General features: G+C 50.9%; 2 protein-coding genes across 2 annotated transcripts in view; one reads left to right on the top strand and one right to left on the bottom strand.

Moving 5' to 3' along the window:
- The window catches only part of NME7 (NME/NM23 family member 7), a 96,987-nt gene extending 92,749 nt beyond the window's left edge, over positions 1-4,238 (top strand). Inside the window, exon 12 of the mRNA XM_086478209.1 lies at positions 3,773-4,238. Within this exon, the coding sequence (XP_086334335.1) occupies positions 3,773-3,805 (33 nt within the window). The 3' untranslated portion in view covers positions 3,806-4,238. The remainder of the gene's footprint in view (positions 1-3,772) is intronic.
- On the bottom strand, positions 3,850-19,018 carry ATP1B1 (ATPase Na+/K+ transporting subunit beta 1). The gene is made up of 6 exons (XM_086478218.1): positions 18,909-19,018; positions 16,136-16,264; positions 8,846-9,001; positions 7,903-8,087; positions 5,934-6,014; positions 3,850-5,250 (listed from the first exon to the last, which is right to left on the bottom strand). Exons 1-6 carry the CDS (start codon positions 19,006-19,008, stop codon positions 4,984-4,986), a joined length of 918 nt encoding a protein of 305 aa, XP_086334344.1. The 5' UTR covers positions 19,009-19,018; the 3' UTR covers positions 3,850-4,983.
- Between the last annotated feature and the right edge of the window lie 8,960 nt (positions 19,019-27,978).

The following is a 27,978-nucleotide window of genomic DNA, read 5'->3' as shown; positions in this document are numbered from 1 at the left end:
AGAGCACATGTGTGGCTGAAGCAAAACCTCACGGACTTGAAGCAGCTCTCAGCTCCTCCTCAGTGGAGCAGTTTATAGGGTCAGAATCAGAAGGTCACAGCTATTCACCCTTTATTACTTCCTGAGCATTATTGTTATTTGTCCCTGACCAGGAGCTAGAGCAGGTGTAGCTGCGTGTGCTGTAAAGCAGGTAGATGGTTCCTGGGATCTGTAAGGAGAGGGCTGGTGTTAAATTTAATCCTCTTTCCCCCCTGGGAAGGAGTGAGCACACTTGAATGTTAGCATCATTTGAAGGGCATTTGGGTGGCATCTGTGAAGTGCATTTGGTTGGTTTCAGATCAGTTCCTGGTGTGAGTTTGCCCTCTGCCACCTTTGGGTCCTGTAAAGAGACCAGAGGTGTGCTTGGCTCAGAGAAGCTGACCTTGCCCTAAGTCAAATGTGAGGCTTGTTGAGATGTTTTGTACAGGCACAGCTCCCTGTTTTGTGGTTTATACTATACTCGGACCCTGGGAAAGAGGGTAAGTGTATTTCCTAAAATACAGAGTGCTTTGGAATACTTAACCCCCATCTGGATGCTCCAGGCAAGTACCACCAAGTCCTGGATTCCCCTGGAAAAGGACCTGTACTTTTAGAATGGGTTCTTCAAGCTGTCTCCAAATCTCTTGGTGGTGCTGAAATCCTTGGTCTTTGTTCTTCTGCAAAACACTGCATGTCTTGTGTGAGCGGAGTAACGGATGTCCCTTGTTCCTGGTGTTCCATGTCCAGCACGGCCGTGCTCTCAAGGGTGAGGTTCTTGGAGAGAAGGATCCTTTCTGTGTACCACAGATGTGTCAGCTCTTAACTGGTTTTACTGGGAACTGGGTGGCAGCTGACCCACATAAAGATAATTACATATAAAGATAAGATACCGGCACCTAGTTTTGCACGCTATGCAATACATAGTGTGCTTGTTCTGATGCCCGAGCCTTGTCAGTACGGCCTGTGGGGATCTTCAGCAATCCTATGAAAGCCCATTGAGGAGGAAAAGGTTTTCCATAGGTTCTAAGTGCGCTGAGGTTGTCCCGGCTGCCCTGGGAAAACTGCTTCCACAAAATCAGGGGCTTTTAAGGACTAACATAGCGCAATGCCGTTTGTGGCTAAGAGCGAGTGAGCAGGAGGTGGGAGAGGGCAGCATTCACCTGGGTCAGCGGGTGCTGCAGGGGCGGATCAGGCCCTAACCCCCCCGGAGGGCACAGCAAGCTGGGGGTGTGTGTGTGTGGGTGTGGGTGGGTGGAGGTGGTGCAGCTCTGTTAAACCTGCCCCAGCGCGGGGAGAAGGGGCCTGCGGTGGCAGCAGTTGTGTCAGCGCCCCAGGCCGAGGCTGGACCCAGAGTTACTACCCACAGCGGAGCAGACTCTGCTGTGCTTGGCCTTTTTCTTTGCTCTTGGCACAGCTCCCCGCACACGCCGAGGGTCGTGCCTGGCCCGTGCCGGCCAGCTGCCCTCGGCCAAACTGGGGACAGAAGCCCAGAAGCGCCAATGCTCAGAGCTGTAAAACTGGTAGCTGCTGCGTGTTGGTGCAAGTGTTCGTGCAGACACAGCCTTAAAGGGTCTTGTCCTTAAATGTGCGGGGGTGGGGGGGGGGGGGGGGGGGTGTGAGGGGGTGTGTGTGTGTGTGTCTCTGTCTCTCTCTGCTGCTTTTTTTTTTTTTTTTTTTTTTTAATTGGTATTTTTGTATGTCTCTAACCTTGAAATGCAGGTGTCCTGTGTCAACAAGAAGGGAGATAAAATTCACTTTAATGGCTACAATTATACTTAACTGTGTTGCTCCAATGTGGCAGAAAGAACAACATGTTCGAACTGGCAGTTTATAATGTAACGTCCTATTAGGCAGTAAAGAAAGCAACGCCTTCCTGAGGGGAAGAGCTTGTACACAGGCAATGCAGCACAAATTTATTTATTTTTTTTTTTAGGAAAAAAAAAAAAAAAATCTTGAAAGCAATGCAAATTTTAGAGGGGGTTTAATGAGAAATCACATCTTGATATACACACACACACACACTCCCCTGGCCATTTAGCACAGCAAGGCTGTGTCGGCAGCAGTGTTGTGAAAGGTCATTCTCGTATGGAGGCTGTTGTGTGCCAAAAGTGGTGCCCTGAGGCGAGCTGCCTGGCCAGCAACAGGCTGTACCTGCTGGGGGGGGGGGGGGGATTTTAACCATCCTACAGCCTTTTAATGCTGTATCTGTAGTAGGGCTGCCAAATTACAGCAGCGTTGCTAATTGGGGGGGGAACGGGGGGGAGCGCAGCTGGGGCTGCGGTTACGGCCGAGTTGATGAGGGATTGGGGCAGGGCAGCCGGCTTTCACTGATTTGGTACTACACAGTGATGGGGGCGCAGGGGGTGTGTGTGTGTGGGGGGGTGTTAAAGTGTTGGGTTTGCTTTATTTCATATGCTAAAGCGTACATTATATGAGGCCCACCCTCCCCCCCCCCTTTTTTTTTTTTTTTTTTTTTTTTTTTGTTTTGACACTTGCTCACAGAAGCCAACGCAGGCACCATAAGTTTTCTACAATGTTTGTCCCACCCCCCGGAATAAGCCATTATCTTTATTATTAGCTCATGCTTGGACTTTGTGCTCATATAGCAAATCAAAAGGTGATATATTATCTAACCATGAGTTTGGTCAGTTATAAATAAAGCAGTATCTGGGGTGGTTTTTTTTCCTTTTTTTTTTTTTTTTTGTGGGGGGTGGGTTTGGGGTTTGTTTGTTTGTTGTTTTTTTTTTTAAACCCATCATAGGCTGTGCACTTAAGAATTGAATTGCACAGGCAGGTGATCCTGCCAAACCTTGCGCCATGCAACACCACCCCCCCCCCCAAAATGGTGACAGTAGTACACCCACCAGTTGCTGAGGGCCACACCAGCTCAGCTCTTCTGGAGGTGGAGCTTCCCTCAGGGAGTATCTTAGCGCTTTAATCACAGCATCTTTGTTAAATCCTTGCCTCACCATAAACATACAGGAGCAAGTGAAAGTTGCAGGTGAGATTTCTGCTCACTCCTGCCCCATGGGAGCAGCGTGAAACAGCTGCTGCACGCATGCGCTGCCCACCACGGCCGGCCATCCCCCGGCCTCGCCTAGCAGATGGCAAAAGTTGAGCAGCTTGTTTCCAGTATCGTGCATTCCACTTAGAAGGGCTTTATCCAGCAGGTTGCTGTAGGACAGTTGTGTTTTGTCACTTTACACAGAGAAATTCTCCCTCGTAGCCTGCGTCACGCAGCACAAAGCGGTCGTGACGCCTGCAGGAAGCCAGCTGCCACGTCTTGTCACCTCCGAGCTGCCCCACCAGGCAGAGCCTGTTTCAGCACCAAGCCGCTGCTCTGAAACTCCCGCTCTGCTGCTTGTGACTTCAGCCCACACCCTCCCCTCGGGGCCTGCAGCACACGCTGCTGGTGGGGGCTTTGGCCCACGCTCAGCACCAACCATTTTTACCTGTAGTTACTGCTAGAATGTGTGGCCCCTGCCTCCCGCCATGGAGAACGTGTAGTACTGGTGAGACCAGTGAAGACTTGGGGTTCCTGGCTGGTGTGATTGCAGGCACATGTGCCACACGCAGCTCAGGGAGAGGGGAGACAAATAAGTAACCCCCAACCCCGCTGTTGTACAGCTGATGTGTAACACCACCTCCGCTCCCAGGCAGGAGCAGCAATGTAAGGCAGTCCCAAAGCCCTTTTCAGTTACCTTCAGCTGAGAGGTTCTGGGAACAATAAAGATGTGTTTTCCATCTGAAATAGGTACAGTACTTCTTCAAGATTCTGGACAACTAACAGCCGCCATCCTCACCCAACGCAAAAGACGCGCACACAGAACAGTGTGTTCATTCATTTATTTGTCCAATGTTTCAACCTGACTGAAATACAAGATCAACAAGAGCACTGTACTCCTGGCTATTATTACATGTTAGAACATAGAGTTTTGCACTTTAGACAACATTTAACACCATTCTATGGGGTACTGCATTGCTTTTATAAAGTTTAAAATAAAGATTTTTTTTTTCAAACATGTGACTTTGGTTTATTTCATACATTACACTTTCTTGCAGAAAAAATAAAATTGTACAACTGCATAAATATAAAATTCTTCCACCATGAAAATGGTTAAAACATTCAATAAAGACATTAGCACCACAGTGTGCGATGCCTCCAGCAGGAAAAAAAAAAAAAGAAAAATAAAAGAAAATATACAAAGCGAAGAGTTATGCCTATCACTGCGGAGAGTGATAGTCTGACCCGGTCTCTCACACAACATACTGGAGGATGAGGGAAAAGGTGGAGAGAGAGACTGCATTCGCTACAAAGCACAGTACACAATCATCTGTTCTCTTTAACTTCACTTAAGTTAGTTTCCCCTGCCACCCCTCCAAATAAAATACCCTAACATCACGGAAAAGTCAGAAGCCGTATGGAGTGCTGTTAAATAGAGTCTCACAGGTGGGCCTTTCTTTGAAAAGGAACAGAACAATGAGAAGTATCATGCCAGTTCTAGTCCCATTGAGTATTTACACCTTGGACAGCAAAAGTCTTTGCTCACAAGAAGTAGAAAACAGATACAATACATGGCTTGAAAAATGACCAGAGTATGCACCTATAGTACTGTACACTAAATAAAATACACAAGGCAGCAATACTTAGGGGCCAGAAACACTGCTTACTACAAGTCAGTTATGGAATCATAATTTACAGTAAAAATGGGCATGTCCCAAGGCTCAATTTTGTTTTCTTTTGTCATTTACAGTAGAATAAATATTTGTCGCTATTGCTACACTTTGTTTACATTCTAACCTAGTAAATGCGGAAAGCTAGTGTAAAGCATATAGATTACGTGTAGGTCCCATACGTATGACAGTTTGTTCAAGACTAGTAGGTTTTCTTTTTTGTTCTTTTTTTTTTTTAACCTTTTTAAATGGCTAGGAGGAGGGGGAGGGGGAAGAGAGTTGTGCTTACAATCAGCTGCTTTTTATGTCAAATTTAATATCAAAGCGTCCCTGGAAGCGGTCTTTGTCGCTGTACTGGATGTTCTGCCCATAGGCCTTGCATTCCACGCGCACCTCCATGTCGTAGGTCAGGTTGGTGAACTGCACCGCCACCAGCGGCTGCAGGTACCGCGGCTGCAGGAGCTTGCCGTAGTAGGGGTAGTACTGCAGGGCAAAGCCGGGGTAGCCGCCCATCCCATAGTACTCCACTGTGCCTATTTTGTCTGCATCCTCCTCTCTCTAGAGGTGGGAAAAGGAAAAACAAACAGTGACAATCACCCGCAGGCAGCCTTTGGCAGCCCATTCCCCCAGCAGCAGCGGGCATTGCTCACCAAGACCACGACCTCGCTTTGGTCATCGCTGACCCTCACCCTGACAGCACGAGGACGTCCCACTGGGGACGAGGGCACCTGAGTGCTGTCTCACCAGCAGCTACACAGTAAGCGCCTCCCACCACGCATCAGCCAGGAAAAGGGCTTTTATTTAAAACCCCAACCACGTTACGCATTCAGAAGCCACCACAGCTTCCTGTCATACCGATGGGCTATTTTTGACTAAAAAAAAAAAAAAAAGTTTGCCGTTTCTCAGCTGCTTTACAACGCCAAGTAAAACACCTCTTCCCTGGAGTCCTTTTTTCAGCCACCTACGCCAAGAGCTCCAGTACAGCACTTGGAAGCAAAATGGCTACTTTTGAGGACACCTTTTACTATCTGGCCCTGCTTTTACTCCTCCCTGTGACGGCAGCACCAACTGTCATCCATCATCGGTGGGGTTTTGAGAAAGTCCTGTCCCCAGAGGGAGCTATCCCAAGTGAAACCCCGCCCCGTTGCCTGCGGAAAGGCAGAGAGGGGTAACTGCACTGGGACAAAGACTTAAAGTCTTCCCCTGCGGCTTCCCGACTGCTCGACTGCATTTCAACTTACCTTGGCAGTGCAGTGGACAGGGATGAGAAACGGGTTGTATTTCGCCATAACCTCTGGAGGGAGGCTCTCATTTACCGGAGCCTAAAAGAAACGCAAAGCAAGGGGATGTTACACAGCGGACACTTCTCTGCAGGCTGGAGCGGCTCTGCAGCAGCAGAGGTCAGCGGTACTGAACACGTGCCGTTACCCAGAGTCCCTTCTAGCTCAGTTTCAGAGACAACAGCTCATGGTGATGGTTCTTGGGACAGACAAGCAGTGTAACGCAACTGGAAGCAGGAGAACTTCACCCAAGCAGAGCTGTTGCCTGTTCCAACAGCTTTACTGCTCCGGGTACCAAGGCAAGCAGGTCAGGCTGCTTTTAATTCCGTGGTGTCACTGGGGAAAGCGTTCCACAGCCGAGCGCTGGCTAACGGGGCGCGTTTGTGCAAAGCCTAGGCAGCAGCAGGAGGAGACGCGCTGTGGGAGGCTTTGCCACCTGCCCACCAGGTGTGTGCCTTGGGACTGAGGCGCACGAGAATGAACAGAGGGCGGCAGTGACGCCCTGACCTCGGTGAACTTCGACACCACCTGCAGGGAAGGACAAAGGCTCCAAGTACATCGGGGAAAGGTGGCAGCACCAACCCTGGTGTTGGTTCTGGGTCTCAAACTACAAGTGCAGTAGTTTTGCTTCACAACCTTGCAAGTCTCACATCTGCCTTGCACACACCTTGCCCAACGCAAGAGCTACAGGGTCTCTGCCAGAGTGTGGAACAAGGAAAACAATTGCCTTGGACACACATGTCATGTCTAAATGAAGCGCGTGAAGTCCTTCCTTGGCTAGGCCCTGCTGCCTAACGTGGTCTGGAGCTCCTCAGAGCTCCGTGGCAAAGAGAAGAACACACCAAACCCTGCTCTTCCCCAGTCAAACGTGCATGTCTTGTGTCATCCCACAGCCACCGCATACCAAGCGCAGCACATTCCTGCTAAAATGCACCCACTGTTTCCACCCTGGATTGGATAAGCTGAAACTCAACTCAGCTCATCTCTCAGCACAGACGGGCAGGCTCCCTTTGAAGAAAACTGTTCCTCGCAACTCGTTAGCTACAGAGCACCATTCCCCACCCTGGACCGCACCGAGGGATGCTGGTGAAGGCAGCTTAGCACACCATTTGCACTGTTTTCCATCCAGAAGATGGAGTGGCAGGCTTTGCACACCACCTGATTCAACAGTATGTGCTCTGCCACTGAATTCTTAAGAGAATTTTTTAGCATTTAAATGTGTTGGGAAAAAAACTTGAGGTAAGAACCGTTCCTGTGCAGATTAACATCCTTCAGCATTACTGCAAACAGGCCTTCGGGTGCAGCACAGAGCAAGCGGGTGACAGAGCCATCCAACAGCATCTGGGAAACTGCATTAACCTGAAGGCCTGCTCACCTTTCTTGCAAGCAAGAGCTGTGCCTGGCTCTAAGACACAATCTGCACTTCGTAGCCTATGTTTCAGTCTGACAGTTAATACGAGCACTACTTCATTTAATTAAGTGGTTTTAGCAAGGCAGGCAACTCTACACTGCCTGAGGAAAGCACGGAGTAGATCGGGCCATGACACAACGTGCTGATCTTACTACAGATAGAGTCAGTCTGGGACGGTCCCATGGAAGCACACAGGAACTTAAAATGGGTTTTATCATTTGAAGGAAATACGCTGTTAGAGCAATTCAGTCAGCAGGCTCAGAAGTTACCAGATAAATAACCAGGAGTTGGCACTGTGAGGTTCATTACTACTTGTTACCTGCTTCCAGTGTGCGGTTTTCATTGCTTTCTCATGAAAAGTCTTTTTAAAGCCAGCTACTCAAATCATCTCACAGTTTCTCCTCTGCAGGAGGGGTTCAATACTGATCTCTCTCCAGACAGAAAAGCAGGCACAGCAAACGTGCAGCCAACTCCTCCTCCTTACCAGTAGCTTCTGCTAGAAAGGGAAGAGATACTTGCCTTAGGTTTGAAGCCGATAATTCTGTTGAGCTTGACGAGGATGCATGGTTTGCCATCCCTGTACCCAAAGGTGGGATCGTTCATTCCAGAACAGTTTTCCAGCCATTCACGTTTGAACTTGCAGACCTTCTTCTGGCCCTGGGCATCATTATATGGTCCTCTCTCTTTGTAATCGGTAGGCATGTCTGTCACGGTGGGGGAAAGGAAAGACAACTGTACGGTACGCAACACGATCTCTTGCTTGTCGGTAACAGCAACACTTAGGCTTCACTGTGCGGTCTGGATTTCCCCCTCGTCCAAACGGGTGACACCACAGACCTGCACCCAGCCACCCCCCCACGGGTGGGCTGGTCCCAGACCAGCAAGTTTGCAGGGCTTTTCTTTTTAACTGAGGATTCTTCCAGATGACAAGAGAACACGCTTTTGTAATCCACTGGCTCAGAGACTATTTTTTTTTTTTGGCAGCTTTTACAAGCAGGTTCCCCTCAGATTTTATATGCACGTATTATGAGGCGGTAAGTCTCATCATATAAACTATTAAAATTAATACCTCCCAAATGTTTCGCTGCATTGCATCAAGAGGACCGACACTGGCTTTAGCAAAGTCGTGCGTAAAACCCCCGTAGCTTTCAGAGAGGTTAAGGTCAGCACTGTGTGCTTCTCAGAGTCAGCTGCAACTTTCCCCAAGTGAAATCGAGGAGTTACCAACCACACCACCTCTGCAGTGAGCTTCCAGGTACATCCCTGCCAAGTCTGGTCTGTCCAGACTAACATAACGAGCAGCCATACGCCCGAAACCAGAGCCTGCCAGCTCACCAACATGCCCTTGGTTACAGTAAAAAGCCGAAGACAGGGACCACCACTGCTCACCCTCGGCTTCCAACGGACCTGACACAGAGGTGCTGGCCAGAGCCCTCAGCTGCAGGAAACACTCGAGACTTACCCCCACAATCCTGAAATATGATGCTTTCACTTTGTTGCTCAGCGTTGTAGTCCTTTAAGAACTTCTCAAGGTTCTTCACATACGGGTCAAAACTTTTGGGATCGGAGGCGGTAAAGGAAATTTCTGTCTTTTGTACCTGGGGGATTTGAGTCAGTCCTAAGAAAAGCAAAATCAGGAAGAAAACATTAATTACACCTCAGAGCTGTGCAGCCCCCAGGCAATACAATGCACATCAAGAACATAATCATTCTAATCTCTATTTTTCAGACTCCAGGACTCAGGCAAAACACCTTAAGCTCACTAGAGGGGAGGGGGGGCTTTGAGGGGCTTTTATCTCCTCTTTCCAACAACAGTCTGGAATATTCATCACGATGTTTGCATCACTAAGCAGATAAAAATCACAGAAGAGAAGCTACAAGTCAAGGTTTTCCTTCAGAAAAACAGGCAACCACAGGTCCCCTGCCCAGTTCTGCCTCCTCCTCCTCAAGGACGGAACAGAAACTGTCTGCATGTGAAACCAACTGCACGAAATGGAGTCCCACAGAAGGCTGCTCTTATGTATGTATCCCCATCAGGTTGACCCAAAAGTCTGCAAAACCCACGTGTGTAGGATACAGAGCTGCCCGCTTGTGAACCCTCGCAATAAAAGAGGAGAGGTCCCCCAAGTCAGGCGCGGTCACTCTCTGCTGGCTGTAATCCACGCTGCCTTTGTGTAGCCTCCCTGTAGGACGCAGGGCAGGAGACATTTTCTCGCTCAGTAAATTCATCAGCCTGGTCGCTTTCTCTGGGTTTTTTTTCACTCCGCAAGCAGGTGCTTCTGACAGCAGAAAGAGCCTGCTGAGCTCTCTATTCAGCAGCTGACCGCAGAGCAGGTGAGTAGGAAATACCACCACACAGGAGAGATGTTTAAACGACTGTCCCAGATTCCGGGCTGCGGAACTAGCTCTGCTTTTGACTTCAGGAGGATGAATAGAAAAAGAAGGCACGGAGAAGAGAAGGGACTAGATACAAGTAGTGCCTACAGGTGATGAAAAGTGGCAACCCCTTTGCTTTTCATTATGGGACCTGGAAATAGCTGCTCCCGCGCGCGGTTTAGGTCACATTTTAATTGAATGCATCGATGCATGGCTAACACCTTAAACTTAAGTAATGGGGACTGGAGTTCATGCTGCTCTTGTGGTGGCCACTGTAATTATTGAGGTCTTGACTTCTGTTCAGTTTGTCATCTTCATTTTAGCAAGAACAAGAAAAAGGAGCAGGGCAGCAGCATTTGCTGTGACAGCTTTCAGAACAGGCCTGTTGCCAACAAGTTCCCCCAGTGCAAAACTCAGGCAGCTTAGCGGGCTGGCCCCAGCCCGCAAGAGCTTGTGACTGCAGCAATTTTTCCAAAGCCACTTGAGTGCTTCTGCTTAGTCCCTTCTCAAGCCAGCTCACTGCTACCCCCCCACCCCCGCTACCCACTGAGTTGGAATTTGTAACTAGGACAAAGATTAGCTTTGTTCCCCTAAACGCAGCTCCTAGTCACCAAAGATAGCGAGACACCCAGCGAGTAGCTCGGGCAATTCAAGTTTTATTCCAGGAAGCAGCTTGAACCGCTCAAAACTCCCTCTGGTACAAATTCGCCAGGCCGAGTGTTACAAGTTTAGAAGCAACTTACTACTCCACTAGCAGAATTACACCCTACCCTCCAAAGACAGTGGCTTTCAACACCTTTTTGAGCAATTACTTGCTTTCTTGCTTCATCAACAGTTATAAATAAATATATGTAAAATAAATAAGCTGGGTTCAATTTTAGTAAGGGACTTCAATCCCATCCTGTCAGACCTTCCTCATGTTACCACTCAGCTGGGAAGCAAAAGGCTCAGAGTCACTTGAAGTGACTATCTGGAATTGCAGCAAAGGCAGGCCAGGCCTTGGTTCCTCTCCTGGATCTGCCTTTTCCAGAGTTCAAGTTACAGGTGTGTCATTCAAGTGTATAAATATAAAATCCAAGAAGGCTTGGCCAGGCTTGCTAACCTTCGGTTGGGCAGCTAAGCTACTAGTTTTGCTCAGGATCTCTAAAACAAAAGGAACTCCCCACCTCTGTCTTTTTTTTTTTGTCTCATCCAAGGCAATGCACAAAGGCACCCATGAGGTGTGGCAAAGGTGAAGGGAAGGTCAGCAATATACACCCTGTGGTGCGTAAAAAGCCACCCTGTTCTGTCCTTAGGAGAGCCTGGCCACTGGTATGTACAGTCCAAAGCCAAACGTCTGCCCATGACACAAGTGACACTGTTGGGAGAACAGCCTCCCACCCCAAAACACCTCTGTCTCGCAGATCCTTGCGGAACAGCGCCAAAGCCCAAGCAGCACCTGCGTGCAGCTGTTCCAGCGGCCAGTGCAAGACAACAACCGTTCCCACCAGGGTAGGCTTGGCCTGTGGCCATAGCTGGGCTGCTGTCAGCCTCACTGCGGGCATTTACAGGTACTTGGATGAACCACACTGGTCCAGGCTTTGGTACAGCAGCTACTTTGTTTAGGACAAGAGCAAAGTGGAGATCAATCTTCCCACTTACAAAGCAAGGAAGGAAATCTTTGTGATGAGACTTGTTAGAGAAAATAGCTTTATCCTGATTAAAAATGTATCACTGGCTTCCACCACCACCTCCATTCTCACATGCCTGCCACAGACACAGGCCAGACAAAGCCCTAAGCACAGATTTATCATTCCCTTCTTGGTTTTCCATTTGTACATCCCATAGCCAACATAAAAGCTTCAGAGGAGCACTATCACTGAATCCTTCTTAAGCAACCTTGTTTAAAAAAAAAAAGTGTGTTGATTTGGTACAAGAAGAGGTAACCTCTGCAGAACACTTCCGTAACCTTCTCTCATCCCCATTAAGGAACTGAAGCAAGTAGGGACAAGAAAAAAAAAATTACAAAGCTGAGCCATTCCAGTGCTACCCACCGTGGGTTGCCAGACACCTAAGGAAGTATGTGGCTCCAATAAGTTACAGGTATGAATAAGCCTCTTGGAGGCTTCATGCACGCGAGGAAGCCATTCATAAGCAAGTCCCATGGGGGAAAGAAACAAAGCTTCAAGGGCTTTCACAGCCAGGAGTCTAAACAATCCTCTCCCCATCTTCAGACTATCATCTGTGTGCCAGTTCTGCATCTCATGCGATCAGCACAGGGATGCACCATGGTGTCACATGCGGCGATGCTGTTCTCCACATGTGGAAGAATCAAGTAACTTACTGCTAAAATACTGACAAACTACTTCAGAAAGCTTCTGCAATTGGCTCTTGAGTGCATTGCTTGGAAATATGATTCCTGTCTTCACTTGACTGACACTGTCCACAGAAGTGATGAATGATGCCTTGACTTGGTAACAGACACCACCTTCTGTTGGCTCGCTAACTGTGGGTGTACAAATGTACCAAAAGCCAAAAAAAAAAAGCATGTAAAGTCATTGATTTTTTTCTTCAGCCACAGTTCCACTTCCAAAACACCACTGCAGATTAAAAATCACATTTATTCAAGTTCATTTAGAACCAGATTTTCCACACAGACTTTATCGCTCTAAGCTGCAAGAGTAAGACTTCAGGAAAAACAGTGTCCTGAGGGTGAAGAGGAAGAAACTAGAAGTGGGAAGTCAGGCTTGTTATTAGGAAAGGTTGTTTAAGTCAGTAGTAACCACTCTTGCTTCACCATGCAATGCTCATTTCCAAATACCATGTCATCTTGATACAGAATGAGTCTGAAAACTCCTGGCATGACACAGATGACAAATTGAGTGATCACTACACCATTCCTATTTACCACCCACCCCCGGCTCGCTAAATGAGGATCAACTTTGAAAGCCTCCATACCAAGCAATGCCCTTCCAAGCTTCCAGTCACCCTCTGCCTCACCCCAAAGCGCAAAAAGCAGGTGCACGTTTTCTACAAGTGCAGCGAAACCTGCTTGGCAGACAGCATCCCTGGAGCTTGAGATTCAGAGCTTTTTCCAAACATGGGTGCTGAGACAACAAGAGACAGAAGCAGAGAAGTGAAAAACTTCACAGGAGGCAGCAAATGCTCCTTGGGGCCTTCCTGCCACCTCCCTCCCTGCTGCTATCCAGGCTAAAGAAGCCAAGTGGGGAACACACACCACAGCAGCCTTCTCCATGACACGCTCACTGCCCAGGCACATCGTGGCCAGGCAGCACCTGAAGCAGGGACACCCGAAATCCCCTGGCTTGAGCCAGGGTTCTTCCTTCCAGCTGCCACTTAAGAGCAGCCTTAGGCAGCGGTGAGCTCTCTGGCCCCTACGCCAGCCCTCGGGATGGGATGCTGTGTTTCACAGGACGCACGCCACAAGATGGCAGGATACACGGCCCAATTTATAGTGGGGTAGGAGGCGAGTGGAGTGTTATTTTTTAAACACTCAGTGCACTGTGTTTAAGAGGCAATATCCCCATCCTTCCCTATTAGCAGGGTAAGTCCTCTGTGCTTAACGCAGAGTCTGAGCCCACAGCACACATGGAACAGGAGCTGGGGCGATGGCAAGGCTGGACAAGAAGGTGACGGCACTGTCACTTCCCTACCCCAAGACAAAAGAAGGGCAGGTGGGGGGGGAGTATCATGGAAAGGTACAAAACCCAGCTTGCCCTGAAGCCCTGTATAACATTCCTGTTGTGTTCAATGCAGAAACCAATTAGCATATTAATGACACTTGGCTACAAAAATAGCACTTTATGGCTTCCAATGTTATACCCTTGTCAATAACTCAATAAAACATCCTGTAGGTTCTGTTACTGTTATGAAATCTGTTATATTGCGGAACAAGAGTGATATTATAGCAGCCCCTACAGCATTTTCTCCTGCAAATCCTGAAGGGGAGTGTAGTTTTCCCTTTCCCAGCCATTTTGGGCTGACACAACAGCCACTTGCCCAAGGACAGAGCACTGTTACAAGCACAAAACCAGGTTTTCTAGCTTCCTAGAATATCCCCAGCTCTATCAAGCTGCCAATATACTTACTTGGCTTACAAATGGTCCCACAAGAAGCAGGAATTAGAATTGCACAACACCCTGTTTTACGGAGTTCATAGTCTGCAGGGGTCCCAGATCACAAAAAATCTGCGTTTGATGCTCACCAAGTGCAGGAGCAAACGTGCCCGCACACGTATCTGCTGTCAGAAAAGGGGTTGTGCCTGCAGCGCAGGGGAGAGCCCTACACGACCTCCAGAGCACAGCAGTGCAGCAACTCACTGCAGTGTCAATCTCTCTGAAAGCCCACGTTAAAAGGTTATTTTTGACTCGTTGTGGTCTAATGGCTGCTGTGCTACACAATGAGGAACGGACTTGTCGTTAAGAGCCAGCCTCCACCACGCCTTATCCCCAGCTTGCCCACATCTATAGAAAGATTTGTCACATGATGCCCTGCAAAGGACTGTACTATTAACTGGTAATTATTTCCTTGAAGTTGCGTGCGTGTGCCATTACAGCTTTGTTCAAAACCCTTGTTTATTGGGCTGCCTACTGTCATGTATTCAAGAAGCTGGATTTTTTTTCCCCTTGATTTCAGTACATGTCCTGAAAGCTCATTACAGAGATCCCCGACGACCTTTTCATTCTTCCTCCATTTTGATTTCTTTAGTACGCCCTACAAGGGCATCTTGAAATTCAGTTCCTTTTTTTGGTGAAAAAAGGGTAAGCCCCAGAAAAACTGGTGCAGTATGCAATTAAGAGATGAATGAAAATCCTCTGCAGGCTGAAATCTTACACAAAAATTCTACCCCAGAGACGCTTTGAAATTAGAATTGCAAACTGCTGTTGCACAGAAAGTGAGCGGTTTACCTAGAATGAGTAATTATGCGACATCAGGCTAAACAGCAGGTCTATCTGGATGTGACCCAAGATCCCCGGGCTTCTTTGCTAATTATTTCACGTCTGGTGAGACCACTGGGCTTCAGCCGGGGAAAAACACATTACTAAAATAACAACTACTCCACCATTAGCCATGTTGGCTTTTCAGAGGCAGCTAACGGCTCTGGGCAGTATCAGTGACCGTTTAGTCTTTCCTGCAAATGTCAGAGCCCATGGCAGAGATGGGAACAGCCACTTCCAGTGCTTAAGACAGCATTTACCCCAGCCATGCTGGTACATTGAGCAGTGCCATGCGCTAACACAGCACTTCCAGTCTCCGCTCCGTCTTTAGAAAGTGCAAAAGCAATTGTCTGAAAAAGATGATTCTTCGCTGAGATACACCACCAACTGGCAATGGTAATGTTCCCTGTGTTGTTAGAGCAGGGAATAATCACAGCATAGCACTGCAGACAGCGGGGCTGTAAGACACCGTGCAACACCAGAGCCAGTTTCTGTAGCTACAAGCCATCGGCCTCACAATTGTCACTTAAATACCACTGTTATTAAAAGCTTCTGAACTGTTTTACAGAGCAACTGGAGACAGATCGTTACCATCCCCAGTGCCAAGCAGCCTCAAGGTCATTTGTAATGTGGGAAAGCAGCAGTGGCGCAGCTCCCCCACCACGCTCTGAGCCGCCGCTGGCTGCGGCGGGAACCAGACAGCGCAGCAGAGCCTGGACAGGCAGAGCCGGGAACCTGCGGCAGGGGCTAGTTACTCCCTTCGCCCCTACCCAAGGCAGGCTGGCCACAGGCACCACTCAAGGGATCATTTTAACTTTGAGCAGAGGCTTGCTTTGTCTAGTAAAGATAGGTCACGCACCAGCAACTACAAGACCCCCCTTTAACCTCCCACGAGGCAGTGCCATTGGAATACCCAGCAGTAAACGCTACCGTCTCCTCTAGATCACACAGTGTAGTGCCGTGTTGGCTAATACGGTTCAGTAAGCACACCCGGAATTGGTCCTGTCCCCTTTCTCCTTGTGCACCCCAGTTTCACAGATGAAGTTAACATTTTACCTTTGTCCCTTCGCTTACCCATGGGAATGCAGTAGCTGTGAAGAAAGAAAAACTGAACCCAGCTTCTTCATACAGCTCATTCCCAAGGGACACCTCTTAGCCTCACTCCATCGCTTCCGTTTAGGGGACGGGAAGAAAGCAATCCAGGTTCAACCTCCTCTCACACAGGAGGCATATTTCATGTGATGCAACCTTTAATTCTAGCCGGATTGCCTTCGAGCCCCAGCACTGTTAACACAGAAGGCTGAGAACGTACCCACCCCCTATAAGCATGTCGTTGCTGCAACACATATTTATTTCATCCTCCTTCTTGAAGTGAGTAACCAACCCGCCTCCCCAGAACAGCTTGCACCCAGTCAAACATAGGCCTCCTATTTAGTTACCTGGAGGTGCCACTCGATCCTGGTATTTGGGCTCAAATTCACTGACAGTGAGCAACATCACTTGGATGGTCCCAATGAATATACCTGCCAGGCAACCATAGAAGATGACATAGAAGAGGAGGATCTTAACTGCAAGAGAAAACAAACAGGAAGAGGAATCAAATCAAGCCCTCAAGGCCGTCACATTTCAGGAAAAAATTTCCAACCTTTGCCATTTGCAACGAGCACCCAACGCCCTGAACTCAGATGGCAAGCCCCATGGCAGAGGCAGATTTAACAGCGAGATTATGCCCTGACGCAGACGGAAAACGTAAGTCACTCCAGCTGTTTGTGGGGCTGGAAGCATGAGCCCCTGAAAACCTAGAAATCCGTGAATCGGGATTTGGGATTGTAAAACAAAAATTAATCCGTGTTCTTCAATATTTAAAGGATCCCTTGGCTGTCAGAGCACTCCCATCGCGCGCTATCACAAGACACAGACTTTCAGTGAAGCGAGTGCCCAACGGCAAGAAGCCGTACCACGGGCGCGCTCTGAAGGGCACCCATTTCACAAAGCTCTGGGCCTCAAAGCTATTTCCAGGACACTCTACAGCAAAATGTTTTGTTCGGGTTTACAAGCAATTGCAAAGCCTGATCTCCCCTAGTAATTCTGGCTATTGCCTCTATTAAAGACAACAGGAACAGAATTCAGGCTCCAATTGGCTCCAATACTCCATCTCAGCTGTAGGAAAGCACTCAGACATGTCACGGTACCGCACGTTTACCAGCCTTATACATCTACAAAGGCATTCCAGCACAGCTCATACTAATTAAAAAGTGAATTACATAATAATGAAAGATTTAATTTAGTTTTGGTCTGAAGGGAGATGCCCAGAATAATCTGGGGGTGGGGGGCAGAAGAGCCTGGAGACGCAGCATGCCTCAGACTCTGGGTATCAGTTACCAGTTTACAAGGATTATCTCAACTGATTAACTGCACAGTAACATGCCGTACTAGGCATCACCAGGCCGCCTACGGGAAGGATAAGCCAGCCCATGCCAAGCAACTCTATGCTAATCAGGCTGCAGGAACAAGCAGGCCAGCGCAGAGGCCAAAGAGTACTTGAAAGAGAACCCGCTTGATCTCAGACTGTCCTCATCTAATTGCAAACAAAGAAAGAGGTGGTTTATTTGAAGGACTTGAAGCAACGAGCTACAAGGGAAGGGGAGGAAGCAGCAGGTAGAAGTATTCCTCCTCGCTCCCCAGCCCCGTGGTAAAAAAAGCCCCATCACTGGAGAAGCCTCCCGATGAAAGCAGGCGGTTCTGGCTGTTCTCAAGTCTATGAAAGACAGGCGAGCAGGAGGAACAGCCAGCAACACGGAGGCTGAGGGACACCGTCAGAAAGGCAACTCCATCCTCTCCTCTTCTTCACGTGCACCGGAGGCAGGGGAGGTAGCCAGGGCTGGGGAGCAGGGCTGCATGTGGTAACGTGGTGCTCCAGGAGTTAAAAGCACTCTTTGGTATCCAGGCAGCGTAAAGCAAATGGCTGTGACGTCAGGGACGTGTGGAAATTTTTTCCAGAGCACAGTCATAGGAGGTGCTGTTGTAACAAACCAAACACTAACGCTGTTGTCTGCAGCGTAACGCCTTTGAGTTTTGTAACATCAAAAGGCAAACGCTGGGAGGTAGCTTATTTAATCAGGTTCCCAGCCAGGATGCTCTTAACACCAAAGACACCTTTAAAGGTCAAAACCACTCCGAGGTCTCAGAAAATACACAGCGGGTCTAGCAACCGAGCACGACCGGGTTGAACGAGAAAGCTTCCCGCAACAGGTAGGCTTGTAACAGAGACGTCGGATCGCCAGCCTGCCCGTCGACTCTGCAAATGGAAATCGGTCCCAGGCAGACAGGTACGGGCGCGCTGGGAGAAGGACCTGGTTCAGCCTCCGCGTCTGAAGCACTGCGCAGCTGCCTGGTGCCTCAGGAGCAGGAGATACCTATCCATGCGCACCCACAACCCAATTCTGCTCACGTAAAGATACAGCAGAAGCCTGCTCTAGTCCGCCCGCCTGCCAGAGCTAAAGCTGGCAGCTCCGGATGTGGCACCTCCGGCTGATCCATTACAACAGGAGCCAAATTCAACACCGCAAGCGTGGCACACGAGCTGTGGTCGGCGGCAACTGGAAGGCTATTTGCGTAAAGAAAGTGTTAAAAGCCTCTAAGTGCTATTTGTACAGCACCCAATAAACACATCACGAGCATTTGATCAGAAATGCACATGTAGCCATTTCCCTTCTCGCAGGGGCATTAAAAGCCAATTGTTCCCTCTCGACGAGAAAAAAGGGAATAAAAGAAAAGCCACCCTGAAGCCTAAGGCAGACGACGGCTGGGAGGGCAGGCTCTCCCGACGGCGATGCTCCCGGGCCGGGCCAGCCGCCGGGGAAGGAGGCCCAAGGACGAGGTGCCCTCGCCAAGGTCGGCCCGCCCCGGGCTCCATCCCGGCACCGGGGACAGACCCTGCCTCACCCCGGGCCCCACGTGAAGTCGCACCTACGCGGGCAGCGCCTCCTGGCCCCCACCGCCCACGCGGGAGGCGGCCGGGGGGAACAAGGACCCCTCGCCCTCTCCCCGCGGGGACGCGTCGCGCCGGCCCCGGCCCCCTGGTCCGCCGCGGGCCGCAGCCCCGCCGCAGCCGGCGGAGGCGGGGCGCCGCGGGCCGTGCTGCAGTGCCCGCCGCATCGCCGCCACCGCCGCCCCCCGACCCGGCCTCGCCGCCCACGGCCCGACACTCACACCAGCTGCCCCCGGTGCGGCCCAGCAGCTCCTTCTTCTCCGAGTTCCAGATGAATTTCTTCCAGTTGCCGTCGCCGTCCTTGGCCTTCCCGCGGGCCATGGCGAGCGGGCGGGCGGGCGAGCGGCGGGGAGAGGTCTAGCCCTCGGCAGGCGGCGCCGGCAGGCCCCGGCCGGACTCCGCGCCCCGCGGCACCGGGAAGGTCTGGGTGCGCCCGCCCGCGCTGCGGGACAGCTGGCGGCGCTGGCCTGGCGGGTCAGGGGAGGGGGGGGAGGGGGAAGCGACCGGGGGCGCGGGCGGGAGCGGCGGCGGGCGGCAACGGGGACCACCTCGGAACCCACGAGCCACACAGTAACCGCGCTCCCCGCCTGCCGCGCCCCTTCATATACACCGCCGGCTCCGCCCCGCCGCCGCCGCCGCCAATCGGCGCCCGGCAAAGGGCCCTGGGGGCGGGCCCCAGCGGCGGGCGGGCCCCGTTGAGGGGGGGCGGGGGGGCGCGCCGGCCGTGGGAGCGGTCGGGGCGGGAGGGGGCGGACGGGGGTCTGCGGCACCGGCTGCCGCGCGGGTGGGCGCGGGGCCGCCCCGCCGCGCACCTGCGCTCTGCCCGGCCGCCGGGCAGGGGCGTGGCGGGCACGTGCGTGCCCGCGGGTGCGCGCGCACGGGTGTGCAGGCGTGGGCTGCGTGTCCCTGCCCGCCTGTAGCTGCAGGCACGGCTGCGTGCGCATGTGTGCGCGTGCACGTGCCTGCACACCTGTACGCGCGGGCGCGCGCGGTTGTGCCGGGGCCGCCGGGCCCCGCCTGGTACTTCAGCCCCCGCCCCCCCCCGCCGCGGCCCGCGGGTCCTGGCTCCCGCCGCCGGCCGGCCGGCAGCGCCGCAGCGGAGGCTGATCGGGCGGGCGCCTTCCTCCCCTCCTCCTCCCGCTGCCGCCCCGCACCGGCCCCCCCGCCCCTTTCCTCCCGGCCCCGCCACGCTCCGGCTGGCTCACGTGTAGCGCGGCTGCGGAATATGTCATGCCACCGGCGCTCCCCTCCCGGCCCCGCGCTCCGCCGCGTCCGCGGTGGAAGCACCTGCCGGGCGGGGGCTCCCGGGGGCGCGGCTGGCGGGGTTGAGGAGCGGGTCCTGCCCTGCCCGCTTGCCCACCCCGGGGGCTGCAGCAGGGACTGCGGAGGAACAGCCACAACAGGCCGCAGCCGCCCTTGCAGGGTGACCTTCAGGGCGGTGCACGCACGCCCCTGCCGCCCCGGGGCCCGGCCCGCCCTGCGACCCCGGCGGGCTGCGACCCCATTGCCCCACGGTGCCCCACGGAGCCCAGCGCCGCTCCCCCGGGGACGTGGGGTTACCTGGCGTCCCGCCGGGGAGGAGCTGAGGGGAGGCCAGCACACCAGGGGCCTCGGCATCTCAGCCTGGGGGCTCGTCCTGCTGCCCCGGCCTCGTCCATCCTCCGCTTGTACCTTGCAGGAAGAAGGGGTGAAAGAAAAGGCAGAGGGCCTTTAATGCAGCATCGTTACTCTGCTCTGTGACTGCGGGCAACTAACCTGCCTTGATCCCATGGTACCATTGCAGGGCACAGCTACATGTGTAAATCCAACCGTACTTGGATTCACCCCTGAATTCCCTATTTGGTTGCAATATCGTATTCCACATATTTTCTTGCCCTTAAGCTACTGATATGTTCTCTCAATTTTAATTTCATCCTCTATTATTTATTTTGGTTTTGGTCAGGGAATCAGGATGAATGCAGAGAAGGTGGGCCTTTCCGTGGTACCACCTAGCATGTGCATGTTCTGGAGGTTACCTGCAAGAATGACCTAGCCTGAAATTGAGGACTACCCAACCAGCCAACCTCAGCATGATCTTCTCAGATCTCAAGAAGAAATAGTCTGGCCACCATCATCTCCTACCCTCCCTAAGCCATTAAGCTAGCAGTAAGGGGACATGTCGTTGTGTGCCACCCTTCTCCAAGTGATCCACGACTACAACCCAGAACAGGCCCCTGAAGCAGCCAGCTGCAAGCCCTGCATTTTTAGGCCATCAGCCTTTGCCTACTGGAGTCACACTGGGTCCGCAGCGGCCAGATACCCTCGAGGTCACGCCACCATTCATGGCGGCAGCTGAGCACGGCCTCCTTGGCTTTAGGCATACAACCAGATCTCTCAAAGCCGTGCAGACTTGTGGGTTAGAAAGTGGACAGATACCATGCAGGAGGTGTAGAGAGGTCGTGTGCCTAGAAGGCGGTGTGTGTTTAATTGGGAGTGTCCAGTTTGCTGAACGCTCCATGATAGGTTATGCGTGATCCAAGGGAGCCAGGTGTGCCACCCGGATTTTCATCCTAGGTTAGGAGAATCAGCTCTCAGTGGCATTTATGCCATGGGAAAGAGCTAATCAGCTAGAAGGAAGAGGATAAATGGTATCTCTCTTTTCTCCATGGTGTCTGGTCAGAGCTGGTCTTTTTTTAAAGAGACCTACTGATGGTGGCGATAACAAAAGCAAACACAGACAGCAGTATCTGATACTCAAGTGAACATCATCTATGCTGCAGGGAGGACAGTATCAGTTACAAGTTAAGGCGGTTGTGATTACAATCAAGCCAATAAATAGACAAGCACCACTGGAGGGAAAAAAACACCCATTTTTAACTCCCAGACCAGTGCAGTTGCTGCTGTAACCAACTAGGCAGTTCCTTTCGGCTGCTGAGCCACCAGCTCCGCACTGGCCACTGGGGAGCTGAACCAACTCTCCTCCTAATGCCCGGGGTGCAATTTACGGCCCAGGTATGTTACCCTACAAAGGGCAGCAGTTTGGGAATTATGTGTGGGTGTACGGTGGCGTCACCCAAGCATGAAGTCTACTCATCAGACAGCCTGCCCTTGGATGCTGTGTCTGGCACTATCCATGGGCCAGGACTCAGCTCAGCTAGTCTGCAGAGGAAAACACCACACAAGTCAGTTCAGGGCACAGGCAACAGCAACAGTCAGTGCTGCCCTCCTCTCCTTGCCTTCTGCCCAAGCAATGGGGTCATCCAAAATAAAACAGGCAGGTTCATGGTGACACTCAAATCAGGGAAGACTTGAATGGAAGTACAATCTCCCTCAGCATTATTTCCTAAGACCACAGAGAACGAGTTTGGAGAAAGCGGCTAGAGAGTATCTGAATAATTGTACCACAATTACATGGCAAATGGCCACCCAGAAACAGCCAGATCTTCCTCTGAGCACATCCTCACCATCGGTACGTGCATGCTGCTGGTGGTGCTGGTGGAAGCTGAGCTGCAGGAGCTCCTGGCTTCATCAGTGTTTGTTCGAGGATCACCGGGAAACTCTTTCCTCTTCCTGCAAGCATCTGTACTTCTGTATAAATACACAGAGAAGTTCTGTTGGGTCGGCAGTGGCCAGCGATAGCGAATCCCCGTGACTGCACAGGCTGGGGCATGCAGGATCTGGAATGGGCAAAAGGCCCTTTATGAGGGTTGCACACTGTTCCTACAAACTCTTTTACACACCCGAAGCCTCAGTCCCATGCACGCTCAGGACATGCACTTTTATTTGATGTCAGTGAATCACCCTCTCAGAACTGGCAGAGCAAATAGGCAATGGGGTGCTAAATTTTATTCAAATTTACTGTTTGTTTGGCTGCTCAGATATCAATCAGGCCGTCTCTAAGGCCACCACTATATGATCTGATTTTTTAAGGCGATAAGGGCCTGAGGCAACATTTGAAACTGCCAAGAACAAAATGTGCAAAGCAATCCATGTCCGGGAGATTAGCTGCAGGTTGAAGGATGGGGCTGCGGAAAGCTGTGCACTGGTCACCTACAAAGGAACAACCTGCAAGACGGAAGTTGTTAAGGGTTTATCTCGCTGCCCTGAGGAGTTAGCACGTGAAGAACACTGATTTTCTCCAGCAGGGTTGGGTGTAGCCACCACCGAGATCCCTGCTTTGGGTCTACTGCCTTGCAGGACTGAGAGAAAGCACCTAGGGCAAGGAGAGGTGTCTCACTACAGGGCAGGAGGGTGGACAATTGCTTTTGGTGTAGTGGTGAAAGAGAAGGGCCTGGCACAGAGCAAAGCAAAGTGAGGGTTTGTCCACCTTGGTGACTGTTCTGCACATTAGCGCCATTTGTGGGGGAAAATGAGACTGTGTGGCTGATGGTCCTACACAGGAGCTTTGGGTAACATGATCTAGAAACATCTCTGAGGGTGGCTGTGGATGATGCTGCGATATGCAGCAGAGGAAGGAGAGAGAGAGGCACACCGGGAGGAGGGGGCGGGAGGGCCTCTCACAGACTGCAGGACCAAGCGCTAATTATAAGACGACAGAAGTGTGCAAAATGACCTCAAGTAGTTACTATTCGTGGGCTGCCACAGCAAACAAACGGGGCTGGGCCTCGTCGGGCTGGCATGCCCAGGAGCTGGAAAAGGGCAGCTGCGCAGGAGCTTGGCACCGAGCCTGCATCACACAAAACAGGTGAGAGAGGGCGAGGAACAAAACGGGCGTCGAGAGCTGCCGCAGCCTGACAGACCGCGAGTGAGGGGCCAGGGGGCACACGGGCATTTTACACCCCTCTGGGAGCTGCAAGGGGTCTTGAAGTGGGGAGGAACGACCCTCGAGAACTGCCTTCAGTGCCCCAGCGAGGCGAGTGCCGGCGTGTGGTCCCCACGGCAGCTTCCCAGTCCTGCAGTGCACTGCCTTAGGACCATCCTCCAACTCTCTGCCTGGGAGGTTCAGGAGAAACAGAGCCCGCTCAGGGGCTGCTGCACATTACACTGGCTCAAGCAGGGTCTGTTCTGTCTCCCAGAACACAGTTTGACAAAAATAGTTTTCGAGTCTTCCTCCTTCCCCTTCTCGTCACCCCCCCCACCCCGAGATGCGGGCTTACTAGGGATTAGGCTTATAGATATATGTGGTTGGTCCTCTGAGCACAATGACTGCATTGGAACAGATTAATTGCACACAGCTATGCAAGCTGAGGTAACTAAGTTCAAAAAATCATGAACTGGTAGGCACTGAGAAAGTAAATATATATAGAAATAACCTCCCTGCAAATCCAGCCATGGGGCCAGTATTCTTTTGTTTAATGTCAGTTTGATAGTTGTGTAATATGACTTGTGGGGGTGCCTGCACAGCTCACCCTTGGCAAAATGATGTGGAAAACAACAGCTGTTAAGATAGATAAGTGAGTGTAAACAGCATGTGAGGATGGAAAACCCAGAAGTGTCTGAGAGGGCATTTGCCCAAAACTGATCTTGCTGAAGAGGGAAACACCCATCGGTCCTCAACTGATCATGCTAAAGAGGATGGCAGCCATCAGCTGGATTAAACGGTAACCAAGGAATGACATAGACAATTTTGAAACGAGTTGGTCTGAAAAGCTGTATAAAAGCAGCATAAAAATTTGTAATGGAGCAGGGAGAGGCCTCGGACTGGGAACAGAGCAGGAGTCAAAACCCAGTCTGGCACATCACAGCCTCTGCCGAGACCAGATGCAGCAGCTTCCCCACCCATGAGACGTTGTCAGCAGCTGGCACCCAGCGCGTGGCCTGACCCTGTGGGGTGCAGCGTGAGGGGACTCACACTTCAGGTGTGTGGGGGTGACCTGCTGAGTTGCCTTCCCGGCAGCGGGTGCTTAGCCGATTGTAGGGAGTAGCGTGGGCGCTGCTAGAGCTGGAGCGGCCATAGCCCCAGTGGGAGCGGGGCGTAAGCGGGGGGACCCATGCTCCCAGAAGTGACTCCCCTGTCAGTGAGAGAGGGGTGGGTGCTTGCATGTGTGGGATGAGAAATTCTGGGGATTAGGTACAGAAGTGTGTTTAGGAACTTGCAGGGATTTATTAGTGCTTTCCAAGTGTCTAACGTTGTGGTTGAACTGCTGTATTGCTGACATAGATCCTGAATGTATAGTTCACTGATTGTCAGTTAATTACATGTCCTTAGTAAATCAATAAACCATTTCAATCCTGTTTTGGTTTAACCTACATGAGCTGGGCCATTTTTCCCTGCAACAATGACCAAATGATAGAAGTTTTTGACCAATCCTGGCAGAAGAAGGCCTATATGCTCCGTGACCAAAAAAAGATGCACTCCATGTTGAACAGGAGACTAGGTGCAGGACAAGGGATGGTTTCTGGGGTGGACTGGCTGGCAGGTGGAGACAGAAAAGGGGGATGCAATAGAGACAATGTGCTGTGTGCCTGGTGTTCAATAACTGGGATAAATACTTCTGGTGGACGGTATAGAGTTCCTCTGGCTGAACGCAGCTACCAATAGTGAAACCTGCCAGCTATCAACACTGTTCTGATGGAGGCAAAGGCAACTTGTGAAGGCAGCAGGAATCAAACCATATTGCCAGAGTTTCTCTTTTTGGCTGCTGCAGGTAAAATGACCCTCATCTCCTCACTGAAAATAATGTAAAAATACTTTCTTGCACAAAATCCACCCTGTTTTCCTTGGCACATCTGGAAGTGACTGCCACACAGGGAAGGAGCATTACCCAGGAAATAGCTACGAAGCTGGCAAGAGCAGCACATGTTTTGTGACAACGGGCACCTGGAGCCCTTACTGGAGTGGCAGCCAGCTTCCTGGTATGCAGCCACAGAGCTCAGGCAGCTACATGAGCTCCTGATGCAGCCAGCAGCTGCAAGTCTAGGGAACTGATTCGGCTTCACCCCTGCTGGTCCAAATAAAATGGTCCCCATTCGGCTCCTATGGGATAGAGCAGCACTATGCACCGTTAAAACAGGCTGTCACTAGTTTTCTGTCTTGGCAGCAAGATCACAAGGCTTCACTCTCCACTTGCTCCTAACCGTAAGGGGTTTCTGATGGCAGGTTGTATTTGGGCACCAGCCTGCTCGGCTTGCCCCGGTTAGAGCTCTGCTGTCTCTAGGGCCAGCCAGTCTGCGACATCCAGCACAAAACCAAGTCAAAGAACAAGAACTAAATAAACTCCAAAACTATTTTGAGGCTTGCTCTAATAGAGTTTAAAAAGAAAAACAAAATCAGACTGGAAAAACATTTCTATCTTTATCCATCAGGAGCAAGACTTACCTAAGCAGCACCACACAGGAGCTGGCAATGGGCATGGTAAGTTAGGGTTCGACTTGTTCCTAAACATCTCCTTTTAATTGTTCAGTCAGGGCCACAGTGGGATGCTACGTGATTTATGGGGCCTGCCAGAGGCCTTTCTCCTTCTCCTCATGGGAGGTCCTTTCCTTAAAACAACTCACAGATGCTTGTGATAATTTTAAAGATTACTCCAGCATTGTCCACACTAAAAGTTCACACCAACTGAAGGCAGATGACTCTGGAGACTAGGAAGCCTGCTGTCCGCTGTGGGCTTCTTGGTGGTCTTTGCTTTGATTTCAGTTGTGTGGTTCCACTGCTACGTCCTGCAATGACAAAACTGCACGTTCATCTGCAACACAGCAACACAACACATGTAAAAGCAAACACATTTTGACTGCAGAATCTTTCTCCAGTCCTCAACATCCAGTTACTGTGACAAAAGACATCATGCAGCCGTGACGGGAACTGTCCGTCTTTGTTCGCCTGATGTAAATTTGGCGCTGTGCTAACCATGCTGGAGTCTGAAATTCCCTTTTCTCTTAACCAGTCCTGCACGGACTGCAGCACGTCACACAGCCTAAGAGGCATTCACATACAGGCCAAAGGAGGCAGACACGCATCTAATAGTAGTTTGAAAAGCACTGAAGTCTTTCTCATTATGATCAGTAGGAGTTAAGAACATGACCTCTGTGGATGATTTGAAAAGCTGGATGTAATTTTTGATGCTTGCGTACCTTAGAAAATCTGCTTTGACTTTCCACAGTTCAGCCTTTCTGCTCAGATAGCCAGGATGCATTTGACATGGACATTTGTACCAGACCCGCATCAAAGCGGATCCGTTCTGCAAAGGCATGACAGGAGCTGGGCACTTATGTCACTGGTGTCCACAGATCCATCAAGCATTTCTCAGAAACGATCAATTCTGACTGAGTAAGGTACCACAAGTTTCGGGCAGAGGGAAGTGGAACACCATAAGCAAACCACTCCATCACGTCTGGTCTAACAATGGGACAGGTAGAGGAAGACAGCGCATGCGATGATGCTGCTGTTATTTACATAAGGTGATACCTTTGTTTTTCTGTTATTGAACCCTATTTATCAGCTGAATAACACAAACTCTTGGAGAATATAATCGTGACAAGACCCCCAAGTCAGCTGGAGTTTTGAGTCGCACTTTTTTTCTCATGGGAAACATCCCCAAAATACCAACATGCAAATCTGTTCTTCTGCGTGTTAGAAGTATTCCCCAGGCAACCAGCATCGGGAACTGAACAGAAATTCCCTTTTCTCCCCACCCATATTTCCTTTTGAAAAAGCAGTCAATACTGGTAATCAAAGATTAGCTACTATCGCCTGATGTTCAAAGCACTTCACAAATGAACACTCAATACCAAAAATGGCCTTAGCTGACCAGTTTTATTACAGGCTAGTTTTGTCAGTTGTAAGAACATAAGACTGGCTACACCTGGAATGCACTAAAGGTCCACTTAATCAAGTATGTCTTCTCCAGCTGTGGCCAGCAGCAAATATTTGGAAAAAGGGCCTAAGAACAGGGCAAGTACAGAGTGATCCAAGTCACCTCCCAGGTGCCCGTTGTCACAAAGCCTGCCGCCTTCTGATTTCCCAAGCCAGGGAGTACGCTGACAGCTAAGTAAACTGGGCGTAGTCCCAAACCTAATCTGTGTCTCACTTTGGAGAAGCAGTCTGTATCCGGCATGTTGCACCTCACCCTCCAGCTCGGCTGTGTGACTGCAGCCTCTGCGAGTTCACCCGAGCGAGCTTTAGGGGCCAGTGACCACGCAGAGGTGAGAGCAGGTCTCATAGCCACCTGTGTGAACAGCTACAGGCTGTGCTGGGCTTTGCACTGGTACATTTCATCGTAGTTCCGCAAGATGGTTTAAAGATGTCTCTGGCCTTGCTATGTAAGCCCCCGCCAGCCGCAGGGGGCCCACAGATCAGCCTTCCCATGGGGCGTGCAGCAACAAGTGGAACATAGAACTTTCAGTGGACACACG

Source organism: Leptosomus discolor, chromosome 1 (assembly GCF_034619465.1).
Source record: "Leptosomus discolor isolate bLepDis1 chromosome 1, bLepDis1.hap2, whole genome shotgun sequence".
Taxonomy (NCBI): Eukaryota; Metazoa; Chordata; class Aves; order Leptosomiformes; family Leptosomidae; genus Leptosomus; species Leptosomus discolor.
This window is presented reverse-complemented; position numbering and strand designations above follow the sequence as displayed.